The sequence below is a fragment of the Syzygium oleosum genome, unplaced genomic scaffold (assembly GCF_021117445.2).
Source record: "Syzygium oleosum isolate NSW1041296 unplaced genomic scaffold, Sole_v2.1 Sole_v2.57, whole genome shotgun sequence".
Lineage (NCBI taxonomy): Eukaryota > Viridiplantae > Streptophyta > Magnoliopsida > Myrtales > Myrtaceae > Syzygium > Syzygium oleosum.
Genome location: NW_026607541.1, coordinates 514,696 through 530,505, shown reverse-complemented (window position 1 = coordinate 530,505; position 15,810 = coordinate 514,696). Strand labels below are relative to the sequence as shown.

General features: G+C 42.7%; 2 protein-coding genes across 2 annotated transcripts; one reads left to right on the top strand and one right to left on the bottom strand.

The window, feature by feature from the left end:
• The first annotated feature begins 1,359 nt into the window (after positions 1-1,359).
• LOC115687336 (type I inositol polyphosphate 5-phosphatase 5) lies at positions 1,360-7,304 on the top strand. Its single transcript, XM_056307664.1, has 11 exons — positions 1,360-1,483; positions 1,570-1,714; positions 1,861-1,957; positions 2,072-2,140; positions 2,894-2,981; positions 3,111-3,215; positions 4,012-4,609; positions 5,781-5,974; positions 6,235-6,343; positions 6,783-6,931; positions 7,025-7,304. Exons 2-11 carry the CDS (start codon positions 1,586-1,588, stop codon positions 7,245-7,247), a joined length of 1,761 nt encoding a protein of 586 aa, XP_056163639.1. The 5' UTR covers positions 1,360-1,483; positions 1,570-1,585; the 3' UTR covers positions 7,248-7,304.
• Positions 7,305-9,579: 2,275 nt separating this feature from the next.
• Positions 9,580-11,054, bottom strand: LOC115687315 (putative ETHYLENE INSENSITIVE 3-like 4 protein). The gene is given in 3 exon segments (XM_056307653.1): positions 9,580-10,344; positions 10,562-11,011; positions 11,013-11,054. Coding segments are annotated over 3 exon segments (1,257 nt in total).
• Between the last annotated feature and the right edge of the window lie 4,756 nt (positions 11,055-15,810).

Here is a 15,810-nt window from a genome sequence, read left to right as displayed (position 1 = left end):
TCTCATAAATGGATTTTTTCCATTTTCATGTTTGCCCAATTTAACTCGAAATAGAGATCAAGTCCTCAAATATAACCTTCATTTACACCCTGTCTTCTCCCATCTTCACTTTACTTATCCAAAGGCGTATCGGTACCCACGGACTCCGGTTACGACCCCAAGTTCCATAATTTAAAATGCATGTCTACTCGTTGTTATACTAGTGTTCTATCTTAAATACCCAATGCACCGCAACTATAATGCTTAATTCATCCTAAATTGTCCACGCTTAGTGGTTAACAACTCCGAAATCGGAATGTTGAAGTGCATGTTATATGAGACCATTGCCTTGTTGTTTCTTTACTAACAAATCATGATATGGTTAAGTCGTCATTAAGCTTTTTCAGAAATGGAGTTTTTCCATTTTCATGTTTGCCCAATTTAACTCGAAATAGAGATTGACTCCTCAAATATGAACTTTATTTACACTTTGTCTTCTCCCATCTTCACTTTACTTATCGAAAGACGTATCGGTTCTCACGGCCTCTGGTTACCACCCCAACCTCCATCATTTAAAACGAACGTCTAGTCGTGGTTACACTAGTTCTATCTTAAATACCCAATGCATTGCAACTATAATGCTTTATTCATCCTGAATTATTCACGCTTAGTGGTTAACAACGCCCGAAATCGGATGTTCAAGTGCATGTTTTACGAGACCATTGCCTTGTTGTTCCATTACTTGCAAATCATGATACGGTTAAGTCGTCATTAAGCTTTCTAAAAAATGGAGTTTTCCATTTTCGTGTTTGCCCAATCTAACTCAAAATAGAGATCGACTCCTAAAATATGACATTTGTTTACACTCTGTCTTTTCCCATCATCACTTTACTTATCCAAAGGCGCATCAGTGCCCATGGCCTCCGGTTACGATCCCAATTTCCATCATTTAAAACGAACGTGTAGTTGTGGTTACACCAGTTCTATCTTAAATACCCAATGCATCACAACTATAATGTTTAATTCATCCTAAATTATCCGCGCTTAGTGGTTAACAACGCCTGAAATCCGACGTTGAAGTGCACGATTTTTCAGACCATTGCCTTGTTGTTTCATTACTAGCAAATCATGCTATGGTTAAGTCATGATTAAGCTTTTCTCATAAATCGATTATTTTTCCATTTTTCATGTTTGCCCAATTTAATTAAATTGGCGGACTCGATGGCCTATCCTCTCTGGCTCTCCAGCTTCGGATGTTATCCGAAAGCGTTGGCGCCGATATCTCATCCTCCCACAACAAACTATACAATCGTTGCAACAATTAACAAATTAATTTTTTTTCTTTTTACGAAATAACACCTAGAAATCAGAAAGAAAAAATTGTAAATTCTTCTTAAAAAAAACATATGAAAATTCTACACCAACCCCAATTGGAAACTCTACACAAAAAGGAACAAAAGATCGACGCCGGAGGTCTACTTTCACTTCCGGAAAAGAAACAAATGTACAAAATCTCTAATCTCGAGATTTCAAAATTATTTCTTAATTACGTCGTGATAATTATTCAGCATTCTCTCTGATCGATTCCAGCCGAAGCCATAGATGAATGTCGTCAAGATCAGGGTGTTCTCGACCGGATGTCAACAGGGAGATGACCAAGGCCCAGGCCGCCACCCCCGCCACCGCATCCTCGCCGGAGAGCTCCGTCAACGTCAAGAACGATAAGAAGAAGAAAGTAATCAACAACCCTTCCCTTCTTTCTTTCCATTCATTTCTCCTGTGATCGATTCTCGTTCGGTTCATCGTCTTTTCATTTTTCGAATCATTCGTTTCGCTCAAATCGAGGTTGATTCCGTGATTTCTTGCCTTGTTACGTTGAAGTTTATCATGCCTAAGATTTTTGGCACCAAACGGGGCGGCAAGGGCTACTCCGATGACGGCGACACTTCGAGATCGGATGCGGACACGGCTGTTCTCGGTCTCTCTCTCTCTCGATCTCGATGCCCCTCTTGCGACATTAACTGTTCGAAAGGTACATTGGATTACCGGATAGATTTCCCTGATTTTTTTATCTAATTCTTTTGGTCGGCAGATACGGAAAATACGTCAAAGATACGAGCGTTCATGGAGGTGTCTCCTCCCATGAGGAAGAGCTTCTCAGGTAAATCTCCGTGTCGGGCATTCATTAATCCCTCAATTTGTCATGTGTAAGATCGATCGAATAGACTATGAACAATTCGAGACTAAACTTTATTAAATTAGGCTGAAGATAATATAAAGTACGAGGATGTGATTAGATTAGTGCTCTATGGTGATATCACCTTCTGAAAAATCTTTCATGCATGAACCTTGTATGCTATATTAGCGGGCCATTACTGCGGGATTAATGTGTATTTAATGAGGGAAAGCCACGTAACCTTATCCAAAGGAGGCTATGATCTCCGTAGCTCCTCTTGCGTGATTTTGGTAGCTCACCTAACATGAGAAATTTTGGCTAAGTGGCCGCAATTTCGCAAGAAGAAAATTAATGGAGGGAAGAGGAAATAATCAAAGATCGGGTAGATTGAACGCTCTCCATGCTTCTCAGCCTAACTCGATTCGACTATTGAAAAATGGAAGCTATGTGTGTGTGGATTAGGCGTACAATATAGGTTCGATTTCGTCACGCGTCCGGTTCTCTGGTTAGCTATTCGAATTTTGGCTTATGTTGGACCTAGCTCGCGAGATTATTAGTATCTCTTGACAAGTTAGGATTTACTAAGTCAATGTTCGTTTTCTTGTGACTAGAAAAGAGAGATCTTCATGTCACATCTTGACCTTTATGCACTGAACTTATAAAATATGAAAAAAATGTGAGAAATGAACTACACCAACATCTTATATAAAACTGTCATGTATGCTTGTCTACTTCCAGAGAGACAGACCAACGCAAGAATTGAAGGCCTGAACCTCTCCAGCTTTCAAGTCTCCATGGCACCAGAAACCGAAGCTAGAGAACTCCGGTACCATCATTATCATCAGCCCTTTCTATTACAAGCACGTTTTGAGTTATGAATGAATGCTCCATCTACTTATCTTCTCATGTTAATGTCCTCTGGGTATCATGAAATAATTAGGGTTTTGAACTGCAGAATATTTGTGGGGACGTGGAATGTGGGTGGGAGGACGCCCAACAACACCCTCAACTTGGAAGATTTTCTGCAAGTGGAAGGATCCTCGGACCTATACGTCTTAGGGTACGATGAATTATCATGTTTAAGTGCTTGTCAAACATTCGGTTTGCTAGCATATCTTATGATTCTGTTTGCTCTCCTTTTTCGTGAATTTCTTATACATGCAAAAGCTTGGACTCTCTCGTTCGTTATGACGACGCACACATTTCGTTGTGATTTCAACATAGAGTAGTTCAACATAGTAAAAAATACAAAGGAAAGAGTTATTGTCTTAGCAAATAGGTTTATCTTGTCATATACGAGTGCCAAAAATGGCCTTACATAGCGACACTCTATATGTATCTTGCTCTCTTTATGCTGTCTTAATCTCTTCAAGAGTTCATCCTTTTCGACATGGTGTGAATGGCATCTATCAGATGAATAATGTGAGATCGAAATGAGTTAGCTAACTTTTTTATTCTATTTTAGCATGTCTGTTCGTGCTGCTATGATTGAGTACAAAATTGATTTGCTAGTTTATGTCTCGAATTTACTCATTTCAAGTCATTCATATCGATCTTAACCCTATCGACTGAAATAATATCAATGACTTGAAGGGTAATCTTATCTCATTCTAGGATCACCTTTGGAAAGAAATAAACAAGTCCAATGTTCTACTCCCCACTCCAATTAAACATCCAGAAATTATGAAATCCATGTCCATTAAAAAATAAGACTGTGATTGGTCTTGTCCACCACAGCATTCTTAGAATGAGTCTACCTATGACTGTTTGAATAAATATCATTGTGCATGCTAAAAGTACATGATGACGACGATTATGATGATAATGTTCTACTAAGAGCTTCTTTTCTGATCTAGGTTTCAGGAAGTCGTTCCCCTGAGTGCCGGTAACGTGCTGGTGGTTGAGGACAACGAACCCGCCGCGAAGTGGCTTGTCCTTATAAACCAAGCGCTCAACCGACCGTACCACAGCTCCGACTCATCTGGCCATGGCCCAAAATCATCGAAGAATTCCTCCAAGGACTCCGCAACCAGAACCCCGAACGCCGTCAACTTCCTCCAGAAGCCGTCCTTGAAAGTCTTGCGCAAGAGCTTAAAGGCAAACAAGGCACTCCTCAAATCCTGCAACTGCAGTATAGAGTCGTCGCCAATAGCCAGAGAGAGGCGGAGACAGAGGAAGCTCAGCGAGGCCATGGACCGGCCGGAGTTCATGTCGTTCCAGCACCGCCGTGAGAGCTGTGTCGAGGTCCTCTTTGAGGGTGCAGAGCTCGACCCATCTTACCCTCCTTCATACCCAGCGCCGAGCGCGAACAATCTGCGGTACAAGCTCGTGACATGCAAGCAGATGGTCGGGATTTTCCTGACCGTGTGGGCTCGGAGCGAGCTGGTGCAACACGTCGGCCACCTCAGGGTGTCGTCCGTGGGAAGAGGGATCATGGGTTGCTTCGGAAACAAGGTGAGTTTGGATGGCAATTATTGTGTAGATGGTACATGCTTGTTCTCTCCTTTTGCTTCATTTTGAATAGAATAAAGATGCTAAGGCTGACGCATATCTTGAATTAGAAATTCTAACTGTATATGTGGCTGACTCTTATTGTGCGTTGAATGTGACCTACTTGCAGTTTGCCTCATTAGCACTCTCATTTCATAGACCAGTTTTTATAAGCTTAGCATCACTCATCATCTTGAATCGGGATAAGAACCTTTAAGCTTAGCGAGCGGCTTTATTCCCACGCCAAACTCAGTTTTTTTTTGCTGTATCTCCCGGTTTTAGATGCATCCAACTCAGGTTAGCCCAATCCCTCTGAAATTAGATTCGAGAGGATTCACTTGAGATTCACACAATCTAACAACTAACAAGGATCCAATGTGACATTAATCGAGTACATGCAAGAGTTATTCTTTTTTCGATATGCTTTCTTGGTTCCTCCGTCCACGAATTCATAAGTGCACAGGTAACGAAATCAGTATCGCTTGGGCGAATTGATTTTTTTAAGGTATGTTTGGACAAGCGTGCTTTAACTGTGGTCATTGTTTTGTATAAGGTTCAATCTTTGGCGGACATATCATAAGACCGTTTAAAATAGGCAGTTAATTTTTTATAAAGACTATGCTGTATATAAAAACTAGGTTTTAGAACTCAAACACGACATAAACAACAGATAACTTAGGAATAGGGCTCTTTTGATCGGTCAAAATGTGAGTCTTACGGAAAAAATTTCAAATAAACACATTCTATGGACAAAATCAAAAGTGATTTGGAATGCACTCTGCGATTGACCCAATGGTATGGGCATTTTCATGCTTTCAGTTGGTGAATCGATGGTTATGGATTCGAATATTACCTAATAAATTTTGATTTAAGTGAGGGATCATGACAGCAGATTGCTGTACTAATTCTCTTGACAGGTTATTCCTTTAGATTAAAAAAAATAACAATATGAAAAGTAGAGCTTTTCAATGGAATATAGTACGACTCCTATTTTACTGTTCTTTGATACGTTATTGGCACGTCTATTGAAGTAAATAGACCCAACAATTTTTCGCACTTTAATGGGACTTCATATGACGGGGTGCTAGTTTTGGTACTATAAATGAGAGATGATAGTGATTGATGTTCTCTTCAGGGATGCATATCCATAAGCCTGTCGTTGCACCAAACCAGCTTCTGCTTCGTGTGCAGTCACTTGGCCTCCGGCGAGAAGGAAGGCGACGAGCTCAAGCGAAATGCCGACGTATGTGAAATTCTAAAAAGCACCCAGTTTCCCAAACTCTGCAAGAAACCCGATCGGCGAGACCCCGAAAAGATATTGGATCACGAGTACGTTATCAGTTTCTTTGAAATAATGCTGAGTGTACTCGTACTAATTTGCAGAATCGAAACGTTAATGAAAAGCAGGTGTTACCGACTGTTGCATATAACATGCTCGCTTAAGTCTCTACTTGATGTCCGTCACATTAACTGATATGTTTATCGTGTGAATCAATCTTCGTATACTCAGCACTTGTAGAGGAATATGAAAGTTGAATTGATGTGACTCCAAGAATTGATTGTCTTATGGCATTTTTGTCACGACACAGCCGGGTTATCTGGATGGGAGATCTGAACTATCGAGTTTCGTTGAGTTACGAGGAGACGAGGTCTTTATTGGAGGGTCATGACTGGGACACTCTCCTCGAAAAGGATCAGGTTTGTTTCTACGCATATAATACAAAAGATGGCATCGTATACCAAACATGGTACGTGTTTTGCTACTTGAACTGCATGTGTATGTGCCTTGTTTTTTTGCTACCGAATGACGTACTTTTCAAGATATGTTTTGAATGCTGAACTTCTGAAGGATAATTTATGAAGTATAATTTACTTTCATGTTTTTAAATCAAGGGTGTTCATGACATTCATTCAAGATATAAATTTCACTTTAGTATGTAAAATCAGAGTAATTCTTACATGGTAATTTCTTCGGAAATACGGTAGCTTTCTCGAAGGCATCGAGTCTGTGCAACACGTCAAACATGGTATCCGTATTCTGATTTCTCTGCAACAAGTCTGTACAATATTCCTGTTTCTTCTTAGATCTCCGGTTATATGCTCATATGCTAAGCTGAATTCTAAAAATTTAGTACAGTTGAACATCGAAAGAGAAGCTGGAAGAGTGTTCAATGGGTTCAAGGAAGGACGGATCCTATTCGCCCCAACCTACAAATACTCGCACAATTCGGATTCCTACGCTGGTGAAACCGTCAAGTCCAAGAAGAAACGCCGGACTCCCGCATGGTCTATCCCAAGAATCCCACCTTTTTCCTTTTTGATTATCCAAGAAATTTCGAAAATATTCGAGTCGCAACTCAGTATTGACGTGTATGCCAGGTGCGATAGGATACTATGGAGGGGAAGCGGGATCGAGCAGCTGTCTTACATTCGAGGGGAGTCGCGGTTCTCCGATCACAGGCCCGTATGCTCGGTGTTCGCGGTGGTGGTGGAAAGGAGCAGATCGACAGCACGGTACAGGAAGGGGAATTCGTGTACCGGCTCTAGAGTAGTAGATTATGGTGAGTGCATACCCCAAAGGCATAGCTTGAATGAACTCTGAAGCCTAACTGATTATCAATGCTTGTGTTTCAAATCTCTCTCTCTCTCTCTCTCTCTCTCTCTCTCTCTCTCTCTCTCTCTCTCTCTCTGTGTGTGTTTTCTTTTCTTGTGGTTTTTTTCTCTCTTTCAAAAATGCCTGTTGTACAAAAGTATGTCATCTCATCTCTATACAAGTTTTCCCCGCCTCAAGCGCGCATCACAAACTGACAGGGAAACAAATTTTTCACAGCAGATGCCCAAAATGCTTAGGAGGCCAAAAGACTTGCATGAATTTGTTTCGTTTACTGGTGATATGCATGACAATGTTGATTGCCAAAAATCTTGCACAAGGCAACTATTGTCATTGCCACAAAATATCATGTCCGGAAACTTGGAAATTACACTGACCGTGCCGCCAATTCCAATCATCTCCACAATCCCCGACGGTTGCATGCTTTTAATCGCCTTTTCGTACACAGAATTCGGATGTCAAAATAGAAATGTGAAGATGCTAAAGATTCACATTTTGATTGTGATAACTCTTAATCCCAATCAACTTATAAGTTACTTAATAGCGCCCAAAGAATACTATTTGGAAATTGTGATCCATTTTTCACATTCTCTAGAATTCTCAAGAAGTGGTCAACTAACATAATCTTGAAGAAAGTCTTAGGCGGTGGACAGCTTGAACAAGAGCGTGGAGAAGAAGCAAGCACAAGTTAGAAGTAATAAAATAATGAGAAAATATTGGGTGAGTTTAACACTCCACGTAGGATTTGCACAAAACCACCCACAAATTGACACGTAGCAATCAGGGCCCACATGTCAAGGAGAAAACTTGTCTCTCTCCTCTCTCTCACGCGCTCTGCTCTCCATCTCTCTGTGACCCCACGCTCAACGCCCTCTCTCTAACACCTTCGCTCATATTCTAACAAGCCTTCTTCAATTCATCTCTCCTTTGAACTCAAGTCCTTCAAGCTTTCTAGCAAAAAAAAAAAGGTCCTTCAAGCTTGACTCCGCCATCTGCGCCCGCACCCTATCCATGCCTCACCTCCCCGACCGCCGCGCCTTCCCCCTCTTCCTCTGCGGCCGCAACCGGCGACCTCGAGGATGACGAAGAAGCACTCCCGAATCTCGTGGTCGATCCAGAAGCTGCTGCGTTCAGTCTTCAAGCCCGAAGACCAGCTCTACCCCGGCGTTCGGCGTCGCCGGTCTGTACTCCCCCGTCGTCGGCGAGGACGACGGTTTTTACATTGGGTACGACAAGTCCGGCGCGTTGACCGGAGTCCCCGGAGGTTGAATATCTCGGGAAGTTGTCGCCGGAGATGGATCGGAGGCGATGGCTACTAGAAAGAGCAGAGCTAGTCGTGCATCGGGCGCGAGCGAAGGCGTTAGAGAGAGAGAGGGGGTTGAGCGTGGGGATGCAGAGAGATGGACAGCAGAGCGCGTGAGAGAGAGGAGAGAGACAAGTTTTTTCCTCGACATGTGGGCCCCGATTGCCACGTGTCAATTTGTGAGTGGTTTTCTGCAAATCCTAAGTGGAGTGTTAAACTCACCTAATGAGGAAAGAAGAACCAAGGAAGTGGATAAGAAAAGTCCATGCAAGCCTACAGCCTGCATACTGGAAGAATCCTCTATGGCGGTTGATGATGTCCATAAATAGGCTTGAATGAAGTGAGCTTATAAATCCACATCCTTAGCTCCTCCACCCATAATCCTCCATCAACTATATTTGTACAACTATTATGTCCAACTAATGAAACTATTTTCTTTTATCCCATGACCTATATCCTTGAACTATCCTACCTTATCCCTTGTCCATCCTCTACCAACTATACCATACACACATACACTTGCATACATCACAAAAACCACAAACTATCATCGATATGAAACCATGTTTCCGCACAACCTACAATTTTTTACAAATACATACTCTAATCAACTGGAAGAAGAGAGAAGGCAATAGAGATTATTCACCCCCCAAAACTGAACTGACATTTAAGCCGTCCGGTTCCTTTATTTGTATATCTCAGTCACTGTCTACTTCCACTCCACGTACTTAAGATCCCAAATAGAAGCTTGCTCGTGTACATGATCATGTAGAGCTGCCGCAGCCATTGCCGTCTCTCTCGAAGAGGGGCTCCCATTCAAGTGCAAGTCTTCGCGGTGCATCTCAAACGCGTTGGGCAGCATCAAATCCTCTAAACCGCCCGTGCTCCTCCAATAGCTCATGTGGTCACGATGAGCGTCACCCACTGTAGCGCCACATCTCTGTCCTACCTCACTTGAATGGGAACCACCAGCACCAACACCAACACCACCTTCCTTATCAGCCTTGTGTGAACCCAAACTCATCCATCATCCAGAGTCAGCATTGCACTTTGCATCAACGTGTGAAGGGGACTGAGTGGCCTGTTCTCGTTCTCGTACAGTTCAGTTCGACTCTCGGCATCGACCAATTCGAATTGATTCTCAGCAACATTACCCACTTTAATGCTACCGCTGTCGCCATTGTCATCGTCCCTTTTCTCAGTTCGATAAACGCACTGTGACTCATGATCGGTCCTCGAATTTCTGTCGTTGAACCCCAAGCTCAGCTGGCTCTGCGGGCACTTGGCATTTTGGCAAGCGTACAGCGTGCAGTCATCGACCTCTCTGTGGAACCCGCACTTCCTCTTCTCGGAGCTGCTCATCATCATCTCCCTGTTCTCTTCGTCTCTCTCTTCTTGGGAAGGCGAAATCTTGAGGCACCTCTGTGTCTGGAGCAAGCGGGCCTCCTCTTGTTCGACAACCTTCAACCAGATGTCGGTCTCCTTGGCTGACATCTTGTCCTGCAAGCACTTGGAATGCCTCACTAGCCTCCGCATCCGGTCCTAGTTCGGCAACATGTGCTTGATGACGGCGGCTAGAACACTCACTTTCCAGGCCTTTTTCAGATCGTGGGGCTTCTTATACGGCGGCGGCCCTTGTTCTTGCGCGATGCCTTGGTCGCCCCACCAGAGCTCAGTTCCGGTGGGCCACCACGAAGGAACCAATCCTTTCTCCATCGGGAACTTCCTCTGCGGAGGAGCACAGTGCTGGATGAGAGCCGATAGGATCGACCCGAGCGTCGTGTCCTGCGATGAGGGCTGTCAATTTTTGATACGATTTGACAAAGACTGTAATTCTGCAAGAAGTGTACGAGAAAAATTCAAAAGTTTCCTTGAGACGGCCAATCTCCCCCTCGGAGTTACGAAAGCAGACACCACACCAACCAATACCATCGACTATTGACTAGATTTTTCTGGAAAGCAGATATTGACAACGAATTCAACGAGTGGACACGAAGCCTACCTGCAAGTCAAGGAGGAGGTGCATGTGCGAACTGGGGTCGAGCTCGCCAGACGCATCGAGGACTTGAGGCATGTACTCGGCGATGGCAAGGGGGGCGTTCCGGTCGAACCTCACCGTCTCCTTCCACCACTTGCGGAGGCTCTCGGAGGAGCCAGTGACCGCCTTGCCGTGCTTGGGGACGATCCCGTACACGAAGCCCCGCGCGTTGCACACCTCCATGGTCTTGACCATGTACTTGAGGATCGAGTCCTGGGCCCGCGCCATCTTCTTCCTCTGGGACTCCTCCTGCTTGGCCAGGGGCTCATGCCGGCTTCCCGTGGCTGCGAGATCCCGCTGCTCCTTCAGCCTCCGGAGGCGCATGCGGTCCTTCCACGTGCGCTTCTGGAGGTCGTCGTAGCTGATCTCTTCCTCCTCCGGGTCGCCATCCTCGTCTCGATCCCTGACCGCGACCTGGACTCATCGGCTCTATTACTTCGCCGTCGATTTCGACCATGTTTGTGTTTCTTTGAAAAGCTGGAAGCCTGAAACTTCTCAAGGGTTTTGGCGAAGGAGGAGAGAAGTGGATCTTGTGAGAAACGAAGGGTGCGTGCTCTCTCTCTCTCTCTCTCTCTCTCTCTCTCTCTCTCTGTAGGATCAGAATGGTGTTGAAAAAGAGAGTGACGTTCGAGGGATTTACGCGAGGGTGATGGGAGATGATGCGATCGCAGGCACGAGTAAACGTGAACGTCTCCGAAGCGATGCATGCAGGCCACCTCCTGCATGTGCATGTGGGTTCTCCTCTCACACGAGCACGTTCGTTTTGAACACTTTGACTCCCAGATAGACATTAGAAGATGTGGCAGCTGCGCAAGGCTCACGTCATTTAATAGTTAAAATGAGGAGGATTTGACTAATTTTAAATGAAATTATCTTTTGCTAAGTTAAAGCTGAAAGCGACAGGCTATTTTTGTTTGGCACGTCAGTGAGAAATTATTGAAAGAATCTAGTGGGACCTTTCTTAGAAAAATTGTGTAAAAATTCATAATCATGTCTTACGGTGATCAATTCAGTTCTAAATCTTTTAATTATGTCAATTCGATCTCGAACTTTTTGATGATTTATCAATTTAGTCTTTTTGACAAATTCCTACGTGACGCAGTCAACGCTGAGTTAAATAATTTCTGAAATTTTTATGAAATTTTCTTTTTTATTTTCTTTAATTTATTTGCTTTTCTCTTTTTTTATTGTTAAGGGCCAGCGGGCTCGCCCGCACGGGCCAAGGCTTAGCGACCTCTACGGGCCACTTGGTAAGGGCCGCGACGCCTTGCCCAAACAATGTGAGGGGCTCGCGGCCCTCACCAGCCACAAGTGAGGGTCGCGGCCCTCGCCCGCCGTCGGCCCTTAATAATAAAAATATTAATAAAATAAAAGAGAGACAATGACACGTTGCCCCAATATCCCTACCTACAAGGAACAAGTGTTTTACCACTAGTTTATTCATAAGAGAAGGCGTCCTTATGAGATCAATACGCTACTATCAACCAAAGGCCTACTTGGAATTAATATGCACGATCTATTCAAGCGATGAAATCTTTGGAAGATTCATTTGCAAAATGAGATTCTAACTCCGAATAATTTATGTTTCAAAAATGTGACTTTAATTCTAAATGATTTTTTTTTATATATAAAGGTGGGAGTTCATCTTCAAAATACTTATGCAAAGTAATGCGACATTAATTTTCAAAGATTCACACACAAAATGTGATTTCAAATATTTTTGTTTGAACAAATTAATTTTTGAAGGTTCATTGCCAAGAGCGATTGCTAAATTTCTAATTATAGGCCTAGATCTTCTAGGGCGTTCAATTGATTTATACACATTTCCGACAATGAAAATTTCAATCTAGAGTGACCAAGTAAAGGGAGGAATCATTCTTACAACGAGTGACAAAAGATCCCTCTTTTTTATTAATCATATAGACATGCACATTTAACTTGTGAGGTTTTACGCATAAGGGTGGGCATCTAAAGGTTTAAGGCTCCCACTTCAATTAGGCAAAAAAGACTTTTCCCACTCCACGCCTATGTTGGACAATCATTTTCATCACTAATTGAAATGAGGGAACTAAGAGGGGATGACCACGGGTACGTAGATCCCTCCTCTCGATACCTCCTAATGGTCTCCTAAATGTGGTCGAGGTTTTAGATCACAGGCTGTGTGTGCAATGTGTAGTGTTAAAGCAATAAACATACTTCGAATTTCAATCAAACACCGCTTCTATATAATCCCCACATACATTCCATATACCACCTACAAAATAAAAGGTTTACAATCACGCCACCCCTTATAAATCCCAATCTACAAAAACATTTATCACGACGTTAGAGACTAATTTCGTTTTCCTCACGACTTTGATATGCTCTATCAATAAAGACCATGTTAGATAATAATCAATCAAGCTATTACAATCTAAGCCCTCTAAGTTTTATAGCCAAGTCCTCAGTGGAGTCACCAAACTGTTGCAACCTCTCTTTCTCGTCCAAAAGGCGAAAAGACAAATTTAGGGGTATTGCCCAAGAGGTGAGCCGAATGGCCCATCGATTAGGTGCAAGCTCTCCAAACCTATACCTCACGTGACGTTTGGACTTCGCTTTTTAGTTCTTTTAAACCTAAGGAATTCTAGGAGTTGTTACTGGCTATTTGGGGTCTGCTAGAAACCAAGCAAGACTTAGGAGGTTCGCCTCATATCCTAGGCAACCAGAGATTCTAATTTTATGCTAATGGCTATTAACGCCATTTCAGTACCACTAACTTGGAAAGTCGTTTGTTTAAATGATCATTCAATCTTTTACTATTTATGGAGATAAGGACACTAGAAGTGTCAAAAGTTTCGTACAAAGCTCACTTTAGTTCCAAAAATTTTTGCTAGCTTACTTAAATAGCAAATCGAAGAAAAAATAATCACTTAAGTGCCTCTGGCAAGAAATTTCTGTCGAAAATAATATGTGACTTTTATAATTAAAATTTTTATATGAATTGGAATATTTTTTTAAAAATTCAGTCCACATGAACGTGCAAAACGACGTCACTCCATCCAACACGACACCATAGTGCATAAATAATGTCATTCAATGCTCAATCCAAAGAAAACGTCACACGCTATAAACTAAATAGGGCTCAATCATCGTTCAACCCTTGCTCACCGTTGCAGCACTCTCTCCATCACAGTCCTTGGCTTACCGTCACTCACCGTCTCTATCGCTCTCACTAAGTCAGGTTCGTATCCTCTCTCACTCACTTAATTGGCTAGATGAAAAATTAGGACTCTCCGAGGGGGAGGGGGAATTTGGGCTATTGGTGCAGCCGTGGGGACAATGATGCTAGATGAGGAATCACATAAAGGTAAAGTGGACCTCGATTTGTTTTATCAATTCAATGTTAGCTTTATTACTTTTTGTCCACTAAACGACGCCTACTGAGTCATTATTTAATCAATTAGGTGCAATTATGGGGACCTTCATGTGAACATGTCGTCATTTCTACGTTGTAATTCCAAAAATTAATTTATTTTTCTTGGGTTCAATGTCGCGTGGGGGACAGATATAGCCATCACTGTCTGCTATGGTGGGAAATTTGTTATTGGCAGTGATGAGCAAAATATGCTAGTCCTTGTCGATATAAGTAGGCCATCATATATTGATTTCGTAAGGGGTATAGTGCAACAGTTACGATGCAAAATAGAAAATTGCATTATTGTGTTCTTGGGAATAGCTCGAAGGATAGTTTAAGATACTTCCATGACTATAATGATATTAAGGATATTGTTTAACATTATCTTCATGATGAGAAAGCTTTAGTTATGTTGAGTATTACGGTGATGATGCAGATGATGAGAGCACTCAAGTAGGAGAAGTAGGAGATGGTATTAAACCGAGTACTCAGGTTGGGGTGGATCTTTTCTAGATGAAGGAGAACAGGAGAGGCTGGAGAGGGAGGCAAGACATATAGTGAGTATGTTAGAGAGAGTTCAGCAAACGGGGACATGTCCTTGAGTCTCTGGTGAAAACATAGGTTATGAGAATTGACTAGGTTATATTGAAAAGTTGCTCTATCCAGTAAATCAGATGATGAAACTTTGCCAAATGTAAATTACTCAAGTGATGATGATGAGGAACTTGCACAGTCAAAACAAAAGTAGAGAGAACTTCAAAAAAAAAATTCCAGCATTTCGAGAATCGCATGAATCTCAACCACTAAAATAGGATGAAGGAGCTCCGGCTAATGGTAATGAAAATGAATATGAAGAAAGTGGCGGTGATGATGAGAGTGATAGTTTTGAGAATGAGCTTGAAGATGATGAAGTAGCTTTGCATAGAAGGAAAGTAAGTATCCTTCCTATGATTCAACTATTGCATGCCATTTATTGTCTGTAGGTATAAAATTTGATGATGCCAAATAGTTCAAAGAAGCTATTGTAAAGTACTTCATTGCTGAACATCGGAGTATTGAATTCGTTAGAAATACGAAGGAATTTGTAAGAGCTAAATGTTTTTTTTTTTTTGGTAACCGAGGTGTCCGGACCAGCTTGCGCGCATCTCAACTATTCCTCGGGGGAGACTAGCACAGCAACCCACCGCCATGGCCCCCCACTTAAATCACAAGTGCTCAGCTGGGGAATCGAACCTAGGACCAGTGCGCCTAACCACATAATCCCAAGTTAAATATTTTTTTTTTTGGTAACCGAGGATCCGCCACTATTCCCCGGGGACGAGCCCGCACGGGTAATCGGAGCGCCTATACCTCGGGGGAGACTAGCCCAGCAACCCACCGCCAGGGCCCCCACTTAAATTACGGAACCGAGCGGGGATTCGAACCCAGAACCTCTAAGGAGGGAAGGAAAGCGCCCACCAACTCGGCCATGCGCAGGTGGGTTCTCAAGTTAAATGTTCACAACCAAATTATTCATAAAAGATCTATGATGCACTGAGTAGGAAGAGCGGCTCATTCCACATTTGGTTATTGCAGGAGGAACAAAGTTGTTCCATCATATTTGACAATAAAATGGTAACTCATGTATTATTGTCGAAGCACTTCTTTAATACTATTAAGGCAATACTAGAGATCACGAGTCCTCAGTTGAAGTAGTCAGTGAAGGAGCATGTAGGGTTAATGTGTCTAGGAATTAATGCAAAAGAGTTAAACATAAGGTGATGAGTACACTGATGGTTAGGTATAAGGAAGAATATGCTTAGATTTTGGATTATGCTGG